Source organism: Cyprinodon variegatus, unplaced genomic scaffold, assembly GCF_000732505.1.
Source record: "Cyprinodon variegatus isolate N-32 unplaced genomic scaffold, C_variegatus-1.0 Scaffold420, whole genome shotgun sequence".
Lineage (NCBI taxonomy): Eukaryota > Metazoa > Chordata > Actinopteri > Cyprinodontiformes > Cyprinodontidae > Cyprinodon > Cyprinodon variegatus.
In genome coordinates this window covers 581,189-593,990 of record NW_015150873.1, presented here as the reverse complement: position 1 = coordinate 593,990, position 12,802 = coordinate 581,189, and the positions used below count along the sequence as shown (strand labels likewise).

At 37.2% G+C, this 12,802-nt stretch overlaps 1 protein-coding gene across 2 annotated transcripts in view; it reads left to right on the top strand.

Annotated features, from left to right (window-relative positions):
• srgap3 (SLIT-ROBO Rho GTPase activating protein 3) overlaps positions 1-12,802 on the top strand; it is an 85,291-nt gene that overhangs the window by 47,924 nt on the left and 24,565 nt on the right. For both annotated transcript variants that reach the window (XM_015388342.1, XM_015388343.1), the window contains exon 4: positions 3,105-3,167. In XM_015388342.1, the coding sequence (XP_015243828.1) occupies positions 3,105-3,167 (63 nt within the window). The remainder of the gene's footprint in view (positions 1-3,104; positions 3,168-12,802) is intronic.

Here is a 12,802-nt window from a genome sequence, read left to right as displayed (position 1 = left end):
ATACTGTTATTTTCACATTCTCTGCCATATGTGAGCACAAGGTCCAAAGTATGAAGATGAGAATGTGTGGGACGGAGCAAAAATAGCTTGGCTCTGTATTTTGAATGTGATGGATGGAGAAGATGTACGTGGACGGTGACGTGCGGAGGAGTAGCGATCGATGTGGAACAGTTCTCATTGATTAACAATGATCGCACAAAGAAGGTGTGCGGGGTGGAGCGGTGAGGGAGGATGTGAAATCGGGGGGGTTACCCCTGCACTACCACAATGCCCAGTATAAGTAATAAGGTCGTTTACGCACATATTCATCAACATAACTACAGCTACAGTGACATCTGAGTGTCTCTGTAGCTTTAGCTTCGCTTTAAGTAACACCAATGTTCATGCTGTATTCTGAGCAATATTTAAGTCTTATCCCTTTGGAATCATTGTTTTTTTCAGAATTGCAGCATTTTAATTGTAAAAAAATTGTAAATAAACACAAAATACTTTATTTACACACAGTATGAGCAAAAGAAGTTTGAAGGAACAGCATGGTAGTCTTAACTTTGTATACAACTGGAGTGAGCTACTGCCAGGTGAATTTTTATTTTCTATAGCCATTTTCAAATTAAATAATCATCAGTCTTATATGTTTATCGTTAAGTCAGAAAATTTTCAATATTATAAACTAGCAATCAGTTAAAAAGTTGAGATTTAAAAAAATCCTTAGAATAGAAAATATATTAAACTGTACAAAAAAAGAGAGTAAATTTCTATCAGATTATGATCCACCCATTATTTTCATGTTAAACTATTCTGTGCTTAATGTCACATCTCAACAAAGTGAAACCACTGCTGTGTTTGCAGAGGTGATGCTTGTGTTTTGCATTTTTTTATGTGACACCATCACACTGACACATCCTGCTTTTTGTGCATTTTCACACTTTAGATAAAGGCTCCCCACCTCCCACACAGACAATTATTGCTTTCACTGTGACAGGTATATCTGCTTCCACGCAAGCTGTTTTGTGCATTTTCGAATGTGAAGCATCATCAAACGTTATAGTTTTTTTATGTTTATGTGTTTTTGTGTTTGCTTGATTCTAAATAGTAGATAGACATTTGTTTAAGACAAAAAGAACTAAAATATAGTTTTCTTTGAATTTAACAAGGCACTTCAATTATTTGTAAAGTCTAGGTTTATTCCAGCCACATATGATGTGCCAGATTGTTTTAAGCTATTGTTTTGCTGCACTTAAAGCTTTACACTTTTAACTCTTGAGTTGCTTCTCAATCAAACATCACAAGGACCGAGTAAATTCTGTAAAGAGTATAATTGTCAATGTTAAATAAAACAAAAATCTAACAATCCCTATTTTGCAAGTAAATTACAGGAGAAAGTAGTTGGAATTGTATAAAATGTCTAATTTATTTAATAATCAGTGAAAGACTGATAAAAGCTTTTAAATTTGTTTAACATAATCATCTTTTATTACCTTAGTCTTAAAGGCACATATCTGGATTTTCTTACAACTCTTGCTGTTTGTTTAGTGTTCTGACTTGTACTTGAGATATTCTGGTAATATTTAATCTTTCAAACAGAATATTTTAAATTCATGATAGAAAAAAAGAACCCAGCTTAGAACTTTTTGCTGAAAAAAAGCACCAACCGTCTCCTTGCTATCCTGAATGCTTTATTCCATGCTTGACCTATCTGTTGCAACCTGCCATAAGCTGTGGGGTCCTGGGTTGGATTTTTCCGTCCATTAATCCCAACATATTGGTTGTTTCATGATCCTATATAAAAAAAAGGTATTGTCAAGCAGGGAGAGTATGTTTGCTGGACTGTCTCTGCATTTTCTCATCATAGTAGCTTCATCCGGTCTGTTCCTGTTTAGCTGTGACACTATCCTGAAGAGAAATATCAGCTGTGTTGCTGCCATCAACACCTCTATTTATAGATGTTGGAGCTTGGCCTGTTTTTCAGTGTAGTCCTGTTTCTCTGACTATGACTAACTGGATGTGCTCTTTTCATCCTTTGACATGGGAGCTGGCTTGGAGCTCGTCTGCCTGGCTGTATGTTTCCTGGACGGGGCCGTCTGTGAAGCTGATTGACAGTTGCTTTTTGAATCTCTGCTTCTTTCTGTATCTCTCCTTCAGTCTCCTTGAACCCCAGTCAGCCTCGGCAGATGGCCGCTCACACTGAGCCTTGTTCTGCTGGAGGTTTCTTCCTGTTAAAAGAGAGTTTTTCCTCTCCACTGTTGCTACAAGTATGCTTGGTGTGAGGGAATGCCTTCGACTCAATGAGTTGATACAATCAGCTGGATTTGGAAAACTTTGAATCAATTTGACTGTATGATCTGAATTGTATTGAATGAGCCCAAATCACCCTTTTATTTCCACACAGAGTCCCCCATGTTTCCAAAGAAAATAACCGTTGATGCAAAACATAAAAACAAATCTGATCAATCATAGGATGTTTAGCTAGTGGACATCCACCTGACCCTCTTGCTCATGTATACCAGCTAAAGCTGATGGTAAATATTTACCCCTTCATCATCTCTCCTCATCCTCTTGATGCCATTTTAGTAGTTTTAGAGCTGGTCTAAAGAGCTCTCTTTCTTCTCTCTCTATTATAAACAGAGGGTTGGGTCTGCAGTAAGATTACCCTGCAAACCTGCAACACCCACCTCTGCAGCCCTTCCACAGGACTATCAGCTGACAGTCCTGTGTGGTGTTGAGAGTTAGAAATTGAAGCCAGAACAATAATAAGAGACCAAGCCAGCCATCCACCGGGTTTGGGCCATTTCTGAATTGCTTCCTATTAAAGTCAATATGATAGCTGGTCTGGCCACATGTTTCATGATGTGAATTGGTCTAGAACTGCCTGAGGAGATGAGGAAATGCTATGTTTCTTTTAAAATAAATTTCAACTTAAGCATTAACCAGTGACTTACTGCTAAATAAGCCATGTGAACTACTTTTGGTCAACATCAAAACTGTTGTAGCAATAGTTGTTTGACCCACCAAAGTCATCCTGTCAGCACTATAGACTCTGCTTGCTTTATCAGTTTACTGCTGAGAAACACCTTTTTTATTTCTTCCTGCTTGTTCTTTTTCAGAGCAAAGAAATTGGGATCCAGATGCACGAGGAGCTTGTGAAGGTGACAAATGAACTCTACACTGTGAGTAATAGACTGCATCTCACATAGATTGATCTGCTGCATCTCTTCTACAAAGTTTTCCATCTTTCCAACACTGTCCAGTTTGCCCTTTCTTTCTTTTTTCCTTCCTACTTCCTTTTTTTTTTATTTCTGCACATTATTGAAGTCTCCAACTACTTCATGTTTACACTTTTACATGTTTTTAAATAATTTAAATAAAAGCCAAATAAAGGCTTTGCTTACTTATGCTGTAAGAATTCTGACTTAAAAATATCTGAAATATTATCTTGGACTGCTGTAAATATATAGCCTGATAAACCAGACTAAATGTGAGATTAAATGTGTAATTTAGTCTGGCCCCGCTGAATGAGACACCAGCAGATTGTTGATGAGAACAACCCGTTGTTTTTCAAACCATGTCCGTGCCTATTGGCCAACGCTCTGACCAATGAGCGGAACTGACTGTGACGTGGTAAGCACAACAGAAAGCTGGTGGGGGAGTGTAAACAAACAGCCTGTCCATAAAACGGCGAATACGTCCTTTTTTTTTAAAATAAATGAGAGTAGAGCCTCTTCCTGCTCACGTTTCAAAGAAAACCCCAAGTCTAATCCTTCCTAAACTGATTCCAAAGCTGAGTCAAACAAGATCTGTTCAATAGTTGTTGCCATCTTCCTTGTTGTACTTTCTCCAGCATCACGCAGCTTTGTCATCACACCCTCCAAACCCACCCGCTTTGCATCCAGAAATTCAAAACACATCTCTGCTTTGTGATTGGCCCACCAGTTCTAGGGCCTGGGGCATTGATCGAGGCTAGACCACTCGCAGGCAAAAATGATTTTGGCTGCTGGTGGATGGGGCTAGTTTACTAGGCTAGTAAATATACAGTTTCTCGTTTCTTTTGTCCTGATTAGTCTCAGGTGTTGTTAAAGGTTTTGATTGATTTTTTTAAAAATTCATTAACGAGATTTTTCTTCCATCTTGTTTTGATAAAACTTCTACTATAGTGGCTTAGAACAATCGAGTTGAGGAAAAGAAGTCCAGGTGTTTTCAGTTTAAGGAGGTAGGATTCCTGTGTTATACTGAGTACATTTTATATTATATCTTAGTTGTTTATTAATTTAACACGATGACTAACTTATGGGGATTTTAAGAGACATTATTGAGCATTTTGAAAACTTTGGATGTCTCCTAACCATTATGCCCAGACTGATGGCAGCAGTAACTGTTAAACACTGCTGTTGTTTTTTCATCAGATTTTTTAAGGTGTTCATACTTCCCTGTTAATTGGGGACATGTGATTGGAAACAAGGGCCACTAACGTCATGGTTCATACAGAAACAGTAATTGCTTGTAGATGTTATGTAGTTTTAGATCTTCTAAAACCAATTATAACTACCATGATGAGAGCAGCTCAATTCAAATGGTGTAGTTTTATGATACCTAATAATTTAGCCTCATTTTGCAAACCTGTTGGTGTGTTGTTTTTTTTTTAATAAAAAAATAATAATAATTTCTAGTTTTGGAACATTGTTCTTTTAGATGCAATCACTTAGATGTGTGATTCATATTCTAGGTGTATATGTAGGCTTTATAACCTGGTATAAACCACTTAGGTTGAATCTGTTATACTATCTTTTTTTTGTTCTCCTCTTTCAGCACACATAGAATCTTGAGTCCCATCTGATCCCTGTTCCTTAGAGTTGAATATTGACACAGCCTTTGCAGCTATTTTATTTTTTTTTTTTTTTTAACAAGGAGACTGCTATGGAAATGTGTGGCTATTCTCGTAGAAGTGTACTTCTAGGTCAGACACTAATGTGGGATAAGAAGTCCTGGTTCCTTGTCTCTACTCGAATTTATCCCAAAACTTTCCTGTCATCATGATTTTTGCACTGACCTGTCAAGGTTTTTTTGTTTTGTTTTTATTTACATCAAGTATGTTTATCTTTTTATTTACTCACCCTAAGTTCTGCACTGCTGTGCTGTCATAATCCAAGAGAAAGCAGATAATTCCCAAACTGTTTACACAAGTTTGTGATCATAAAAATGTAAAATGTGTTAAATCTCAAAAGGCGTTGGTATAGTGAAGCATGAAGAGTGGAACCAAGGGGTTTATCCAACTCCTAAATACCTTCCCAACCATAATCTTCTCTGCACCAAACTTTGCTACTTCTGTTATTTGCTGCTGTTTCTCAAATAAAATGCATAACAGCCTTCATTGATTTATTTCAAAATTAAAACATTGTATAGCCTGTAAGGTTAAAAAATTTTTTTTTACAAATTAATCAAATATAATCATATTGTGGTGTAATCTTGAGTATCGAAAATAATGAAATCGTTGGGTCAGGAAATTTATACTGAATCGAATCAACATGATGGGTGTGATTTACACCCCTAGTGGTAGCCTGCTTTATACCACTGTATCTGATGCTATGTATTCCATTTAGTGAAGTAAGGTTGGAAGCAGCTACGTGGCCATGACAAAGATTTTTACACATTTTGCCTAAGCTGAGGGTTATACAAATATTTAGAGGTTTGTACCTATTGAGTGTGCAGAAAGTTGGTAATGTTTTCAAACTACATGTCTTAGCATCCACTGGTCCTTAAGCCGGGAGATTTCCAAAAGGACATATTTCAAATACAGCATGTCCCAGAGGAGACCTCATGGAGCAAATAGAAAAATAAATTTGCTGCAATATATTAAGATTTCTATTATCTTCTGACTAGGGATGTAAACAAGTAATCTTGATAGCTTATTAGATATTTTGTTCCCATCTGATTAACTGCTAACATCTGCTTAAGAGGAATTTCTTTGAATGTTTTAATGCTACTGCCGTCCACATGAAGGTGCCGCTGTTCATGTTTATGCAGAGCCTTACTGGTAGTTAAAAGAGAAATAATGCTAAGTGGGATTCAAGCTAAAGCTGGAACATAAATCGAGCTGGAGCCTGGTCTGGTATTATTTACGATGTCTAATGGCGACAAGGATACAGAATAAACTTAACAGGTTTCTGTTTATAAATATAATCACTCAATAAACTCCTTAAGTTGTCAACTAAATAGCGCTCATTTAGCTGAGCCTCATGGCGGAGCATCGAACTTCTCTGCTGTGCTCAGAAGGGGAAGATGTGGAAAAACAGTAATACGCATTATGCAAAACATCTGTACCATGATACAAAAAGAGAAGTAAGCAATAAGTGGGTTGGATTGGAAAGGTTATTGTGTGTTAATGCTCTTAATGGAGCCAAGTTTTAACATTCGTCTGAGAGCAACTATAACCGCCTGTTTAGTCTCTCCCACAATAAAGGCCAGATTACATATGTATAGATTATAATCCCAATCCACTTCATTTAAACGTAGTGCAAAAAGTCAGCATGCCGGCACCACATAATCTGTCTTTTAATTATAGTTTTACATCTCTGTACATTGGAAAACATAAGTGAGTCACATATGTTATACTCCTTTATTCAATAACTTAATAGGTTAATTTTTTGTTATATTTTATACATTTTAAAAATTTAAGAAGGCATATTTTTGTTTATTCAGTCAGTATTTAATACATAGAATAAAAAATGTTTTAAACAAATGCATTCATACTTCTGACATATGTCTCCGTGCTGTAACAGCTTGGATGATTAGCCAATATGTTCTAGTCGAAAGCAGTTTTTAGAAACTCCTAACACATCTTTGTGCTTTCCTAAGTTCATTTTTAACCCCTGACTGGTCGTGTAAGTAGATACCTGGGTTTTTTATCCTCTGCGGCAAATTTCATACAAAGAGTGCCTTTGTTAGCATGTCCTTGGAGACCCTTTAGATGCATCTTTTTGTCTTTCCTATCTTGAGTGTAACACATTCAGCATTTATCAGCTGCAGCAGGTCTCTGGTATATTGCAGCTACATCCATATGCTTGCTATAAAATCAGAGCTCCTGAGAGTGTTCAACAACGTTATGGGTGGATCATTCTTGTTATGCATGGCTATTATTGTTTACTATATCCATCTTCAAAATATCGCATACAATAGCTATTGTGTTGTCTTCATAATAGTTGTGATAAATCATATGTTTGGTGCTTTACATATTCTTGCAAAAAAGTAAATATTTCCAAATAAATAAGCTTTGAATTAGAAAGAAAAAAAGGGATTTTCTGTCACTGTAGCCCACACTTAGTTAACTGTGTCTTTGTGGTACATTTTTACTGAGAGGCTCAAAACCTGGACACGCTCAGAGCGAGTTCAGCAATCTTTTGCTCCCTTAGGAGAACCAGAAGTCGGGGCAGAGCTGAGACATGATTTATTCATCCGAGTTGTGTGATAAGAGTCGAATAATCAAGGGGCACCACTGGCAACTTTCCCTGATTGAGCCATCTGTACGTTTATGTGGTGCAACAGACAGAATTTTCAGATCCAAGTGCTCTCAACAAACACAATTTAATTCCTTTAGGTTCACTAGGCTATGCTTCAGCCCCTTCTTTTTATTCAGTGACTGTTCACTTACCAATTATTTACCCCTCTTCTTCAGACAGCATGATAATCTTTGTTTTTCCCTTTTCTTATGCTCTGCTTGGCCCCTTTTAACGTTTGACAGATCCATTAGTGTTTTTAATCAGAATCCTCATTCCCTCTACATATGACACAGGTTGTGGGAGTTTCCTTAAACGTTGCAGCTAGGATAAAATAAAATAATAATAATGTTGCATCAACACAGTTATGTGAATATTTGCAAAAAGAGAGCCATTCTTAAAACAAAATAAAAAAAAAAGGTCACATGCATGATTGTTGTGTCGACCGAAACACAATTTTGTAGAATAACTTCATCCATCCATTTTCCGTCACGCTTATCCCAAGCGAGGTTTGAGAGGGGTGCTGGTGCCTATCTCCAGCTGTCTAAGGGAGGGACGCAGGGTACACCCTGGACAGGTCGCCAGTCCATCGCAGGGCAACACAGAGACACACAGGACAAACAACCATTCATGCACACACTCACACCTAAGGCGAATTTAGAAAACCCAATTAACCTAACAGTCATGGAGAATAACTCATGACAACTCAGTCAGTCCAAATATGTATTTAAATTAAAATTGAGAACCTTTTGCAAGACTTAAAAATTACTGTTGATAGAGATTCCATACAACATACAAAAATTCCCCATTCCCCAATTTTTTTTAAATGTAGATGTAAAAAGCTTTTTAAGTTAGACCCCAAAAGATGTACAACTGTAACACAATTGTACCATTCTTCATTTTTTATGTGTAATTTTCAAGTTAATTTTTACATTTTTCCATTTTACATTTTTCCATTGATCTCTCCCCTAAAATCTCAAGTTGCTGCAGAATTGTCTATTTGTACCAACCAACACCTTTTTAACAGCTGTACTCCTGATAAACAATGTGTTGAGTCCAGCTGCAGTTTACGTTCCTTTAAAAAGTATTCTGTTTCCAATATAATTAGCTTGACATTACCGCTGGCTGTGACATGAGAAAATCAAAGTCATGAGTTGGCACCTCCTGACGCTGTCATCATCAACACGGATCAAGTGAAATATTGTTCCTCTGGTTTCTACTTTTGTTAATTTCCTGCGGTGGCGGCAGCCTCTCCACATTGGATCAATAAGAACTAGCTCATCTTATCTCAGATCTTCCGCCTCATGTCTTATAACTGCGCCTCAGTCTCATATACAGGTAATCTTTTGTCAACATCCACAGTGCTGTCTCAGAAACTCTGTCGCTGGTGAATTGTGTTGATGTAGTTTTAATCTTTTGCTTTGTGCTGTCACTCATTCATTGTTCAAAGGAGTTACATCGAAATTAATTTGTTCTATTCAATTCAGTAAAGTTACTAGTCCTTTTGTGTAGATTGTGTTGTCTAGCTCCATGAACAGGGCCCACTTTTGTAGTGATTTGGTAACCGCAGCTTAAACTCCTTGTACATCTAGATTTAATCTAATGCACACATTAGAAAAGTCTCCTGCCTTTTATTTCTCTGTGCCACAGAGTCTCTGCTCAGAAACTAAGCAGCCTTTGGCTGTTTTCACAGGACTTCTTGTAGAGATAGCTAAAGCAAAACATTTCTGCAAATTCCAGGGTCTTACTAGATATATTTAAGAGTCAGTGACACATGGAGGTTTAGGAAAGGTTTCTCCAGCTGAAGATTGAGGTTGCTTAGATGGTCAGAGTGGGACGTGTTAACATTTGTTTTGAATGTGCTTTATTTTTTTAAATCCCTTTAAATCGTGTAACAAACTATTCACGCAACAATGTTTTTTTAAGAACAAGCTTGGTTGTTTTGTACGTACCATTTCATCTCACCATTGTGAGGATCTTTAAAATATCTTTAAATATCTTTAAAATATCTGAGTTTTAAAGAGGGCGAATCTCATCAACAGACCTGTATGCGAGTTCTGCTTTTGTAAGCAGTAATAAATCTGGATGGGTCTCCCAAGGTATTCCTCACCTGAAGATTCTCTTTTTTAAATTTTATTTTGCAAAAAAAAAAAAGGTGTGTCATAGTACTTGAATTATTCTGTACTGTTGACATTTATACAAACTATTAATTTTATAGATATGTTAGAAATAAAGAGAGGCTTTAAAGAGGTGCTGATGCACAGTCATGTTTTAAGAGGAAGGTTTCAGTTCCAATCTGCCCAGACAAAGTGAAGCATTGAATCCCAAAATGTTTTGTTTTGCTTAAGTATTTAGAGTTCCTTTCAATGGAACTAAGGGGCCAAGCCTGAAAAACAACCCCATACCATAACCCCCCCTCCACCAAACTTTTCACTTGGTACAATGCAAGCGCTTTTTTTCGGCAACCGGCAAATCCTGACTGGTCTATTAGATGTACAGATAGAGAAGCGCAATTTGTCACTCCAGAGAATGCGTCTCCACTTCTCTGGAGTCCAGTGGTTGCCTGCTTTATGTTGCTGCATAAATCTGACACTTGTCATTGCATTTGATGATGCATATGGTCCACCATGAAAATCCATGAAGCTCTCTGTTTATGAGCTAATCTTAAAGCCAAATGATGTTTAGTGGTTGACTCTGCAGAAAGTTGGCGACCTCTTCGCACTGTGCGCTTCAGCATCCACTGAGCCACCACTTTATGACTGGGTTAGTGTCATTCCCAAATACTTCCATTTTCTTATAATACAACTGATGATTGACTGGCATAAGTAGGAGGGAGGGAATTTCACATCTGGATTTGCTGCACAGGTGGCCTCCTATCACAGTTCCATACTAGAATTCATTAGGCCTGTACTTTCACAAAAAACAGTCTACATCAGGGGTCTCAAACCGGTTCCAAAAAGGGCCGTGTAGCTGCAGGTTTTCTTTCCAACCAAGCAATGGCACACCAGAATCNGCATAAGTAGGAGGGAGGGAATTTCACATCTGGATTTGCTGCACAGGTGGCCTCCTATCACAGTTCCATACTAGAATTCATTAGGCCTGTACTTTTATAAAAAACAGTCTACATCAGGGGTCTCAAACCGGTTCCAAAAAGGGCCGTGTAGCTGCAGGTTTTCTTTCCAACCAAGCAATGGCACACCAGAATCCATTCATCTCATCAAGTCATCATGTTCAGATTAGACTAACTTAATGAGATAACTGGAGTCTGGTGTGCTAGTGCTTGGTTGGAAAGAACCTGCAGCCACACAGCCCTTTCTGGAACCGGTTTGAGACCCCTGGTCTACATGCATAGGTGCTTGATTTTATCCACATTTGGCCATTGGACCGATTGGAAACCCTGATTCCAATCAGTTGGAATGATAGAGAATACTTTAACCACATAGTGTATATGTGACTGTAAAATTTGTGCGTAAAAAAGGCAGTGCTAGAGAGTTATTGACATTAAAGTTTAATATTTGATATGCTATTGAAATGAAAGCTAGATAGTGTGTGAATGTAGCAGCAAATTATAGTTTCGTAACTTAAAAAATTTGATGCAGCTACCAGATGACAGGTACCCTGCATTTCAATGACTGTTTATATAGGCTGTCAAACATCCTATGGTGTTTATAGAAAATCATGTCCGCATTAAATGTTTGAAGATAGTTCTCACATCTGGGATTTTCTTTACAAGGCTAAAAGATTGAAAAGGATGCCTCTTAGCAAGCATCAGGGACAAGTTAAGACTTATTAAGAGTTCCTCTTTCTGTCCAACTGTGATTTTTTTTTTTTTATGTCTTGAAGAGGAGGTCAACTTTTTATAGTGTTGGAAGAGATCAAAGTAACACAATAATTGCAGAAAACATTAAAAACACCATCAGAACTAACAGAAAAGTGGGAAGAGAGCTGGGGGTAAGACGTTAAATTGGAGATTTGCGAAGTGAGACTAAACTGTAAACAACCCTGGATCCAATTAAATAATCCTCAGGTTGAGTCATCTGTGTGTTCTGGTGTGTTGACATCTCAAACGGATCCAGCAGGCATCGACGGAAAGGCAGAATTCAAAGGAGACTTGTAAAACCATGAACTCTGAGAGGGAAATTATATTTCTTTTACATATATACATTTTTTTTCCTTTTCATGCTGCAGGCAGAGATAAGGAGGCATCAGACCAACAATAACACTGATGAAATTCATTTTACAAGTGTGGTTTGTGTGTAAGTGAGCACAGCGCTTTGCAGTGCATTTTGGAAGGACTCTAGTGACAGCTATGAATCTTTAAGCTTGTGTTTGTTTATGTGCACCAGACCTATCATGTTTAGTCAGTTTAAGAGGGAAAAATACATTTAGGCCTAAGGCGTTTTTGATTCTGAAATAATTTTCAGTTTGCTTTTTGAACTTTTCCTTCATCTAATCTTGCTTATTTCTCACTATCTTTTATCGTTGTCTTTGCTCAATTGTCTCTGCTGTAGATTTGTGTACATTGAGGCATTTTCTTCCTTTATTCAAGACCTTATTGTTTTTGCATGTTCCAACTGAACAATCAATAATTGTGCTACAAACAGCATAACATGCCTGTAACCTATTGCGAAATTTGAAAAGTTATATTATTTTTTTCCATTGTCATATTGATTTAGTGGTTTGACTTTCTCATGAACTAACAAGCAAGAAATTATGAAGCACAACTGTATTTAATAGAAAATAATAACCTTTAAATGATTATAGTTAAGTTATAATAATTCAATATCTGCAACTATTTGCATGTATTTAGATTTTTTTCAGCAAATGTAAAAAGAATCTAAAAGTTTAAAAAGAATGTAAATAATAAAAGTAAAAATAAAACAAGTGTGTTTCATGTCAGTGTTAATGGCAGATCTTTTATACTAATACTAACTTTCCACCTTAAAAGCGATGTGGTTTAATGTTTTTTAAAGTTGTCTTTCACATGAACTATTATGAAATTTAAGAACTATTATGAAATGTTAGTATCTGCTTTGTGTTTGTGTTACTCCAACTAACTGATCTCAATTAAGGTCACGGCAGACATTTTGATGAGGGCTGCCTGGTTAAAAATTAACATACAGTGGAGCTGAGTCAAAACAGCTGCTGTAAAATAGGTCTTAATTAACTGAGGTTATTTCAACAATAATATACAGCAGATAAGAATTTTCTGGGTTGGCCCCTCCTGGGCGTCTTTGCTCTTGGGATCCCTTTGGACATCTGGGGCTTTGGGTCCCCCAGCACTTTCCACAGCGCTCTGGAAGGGCACGTCTTTG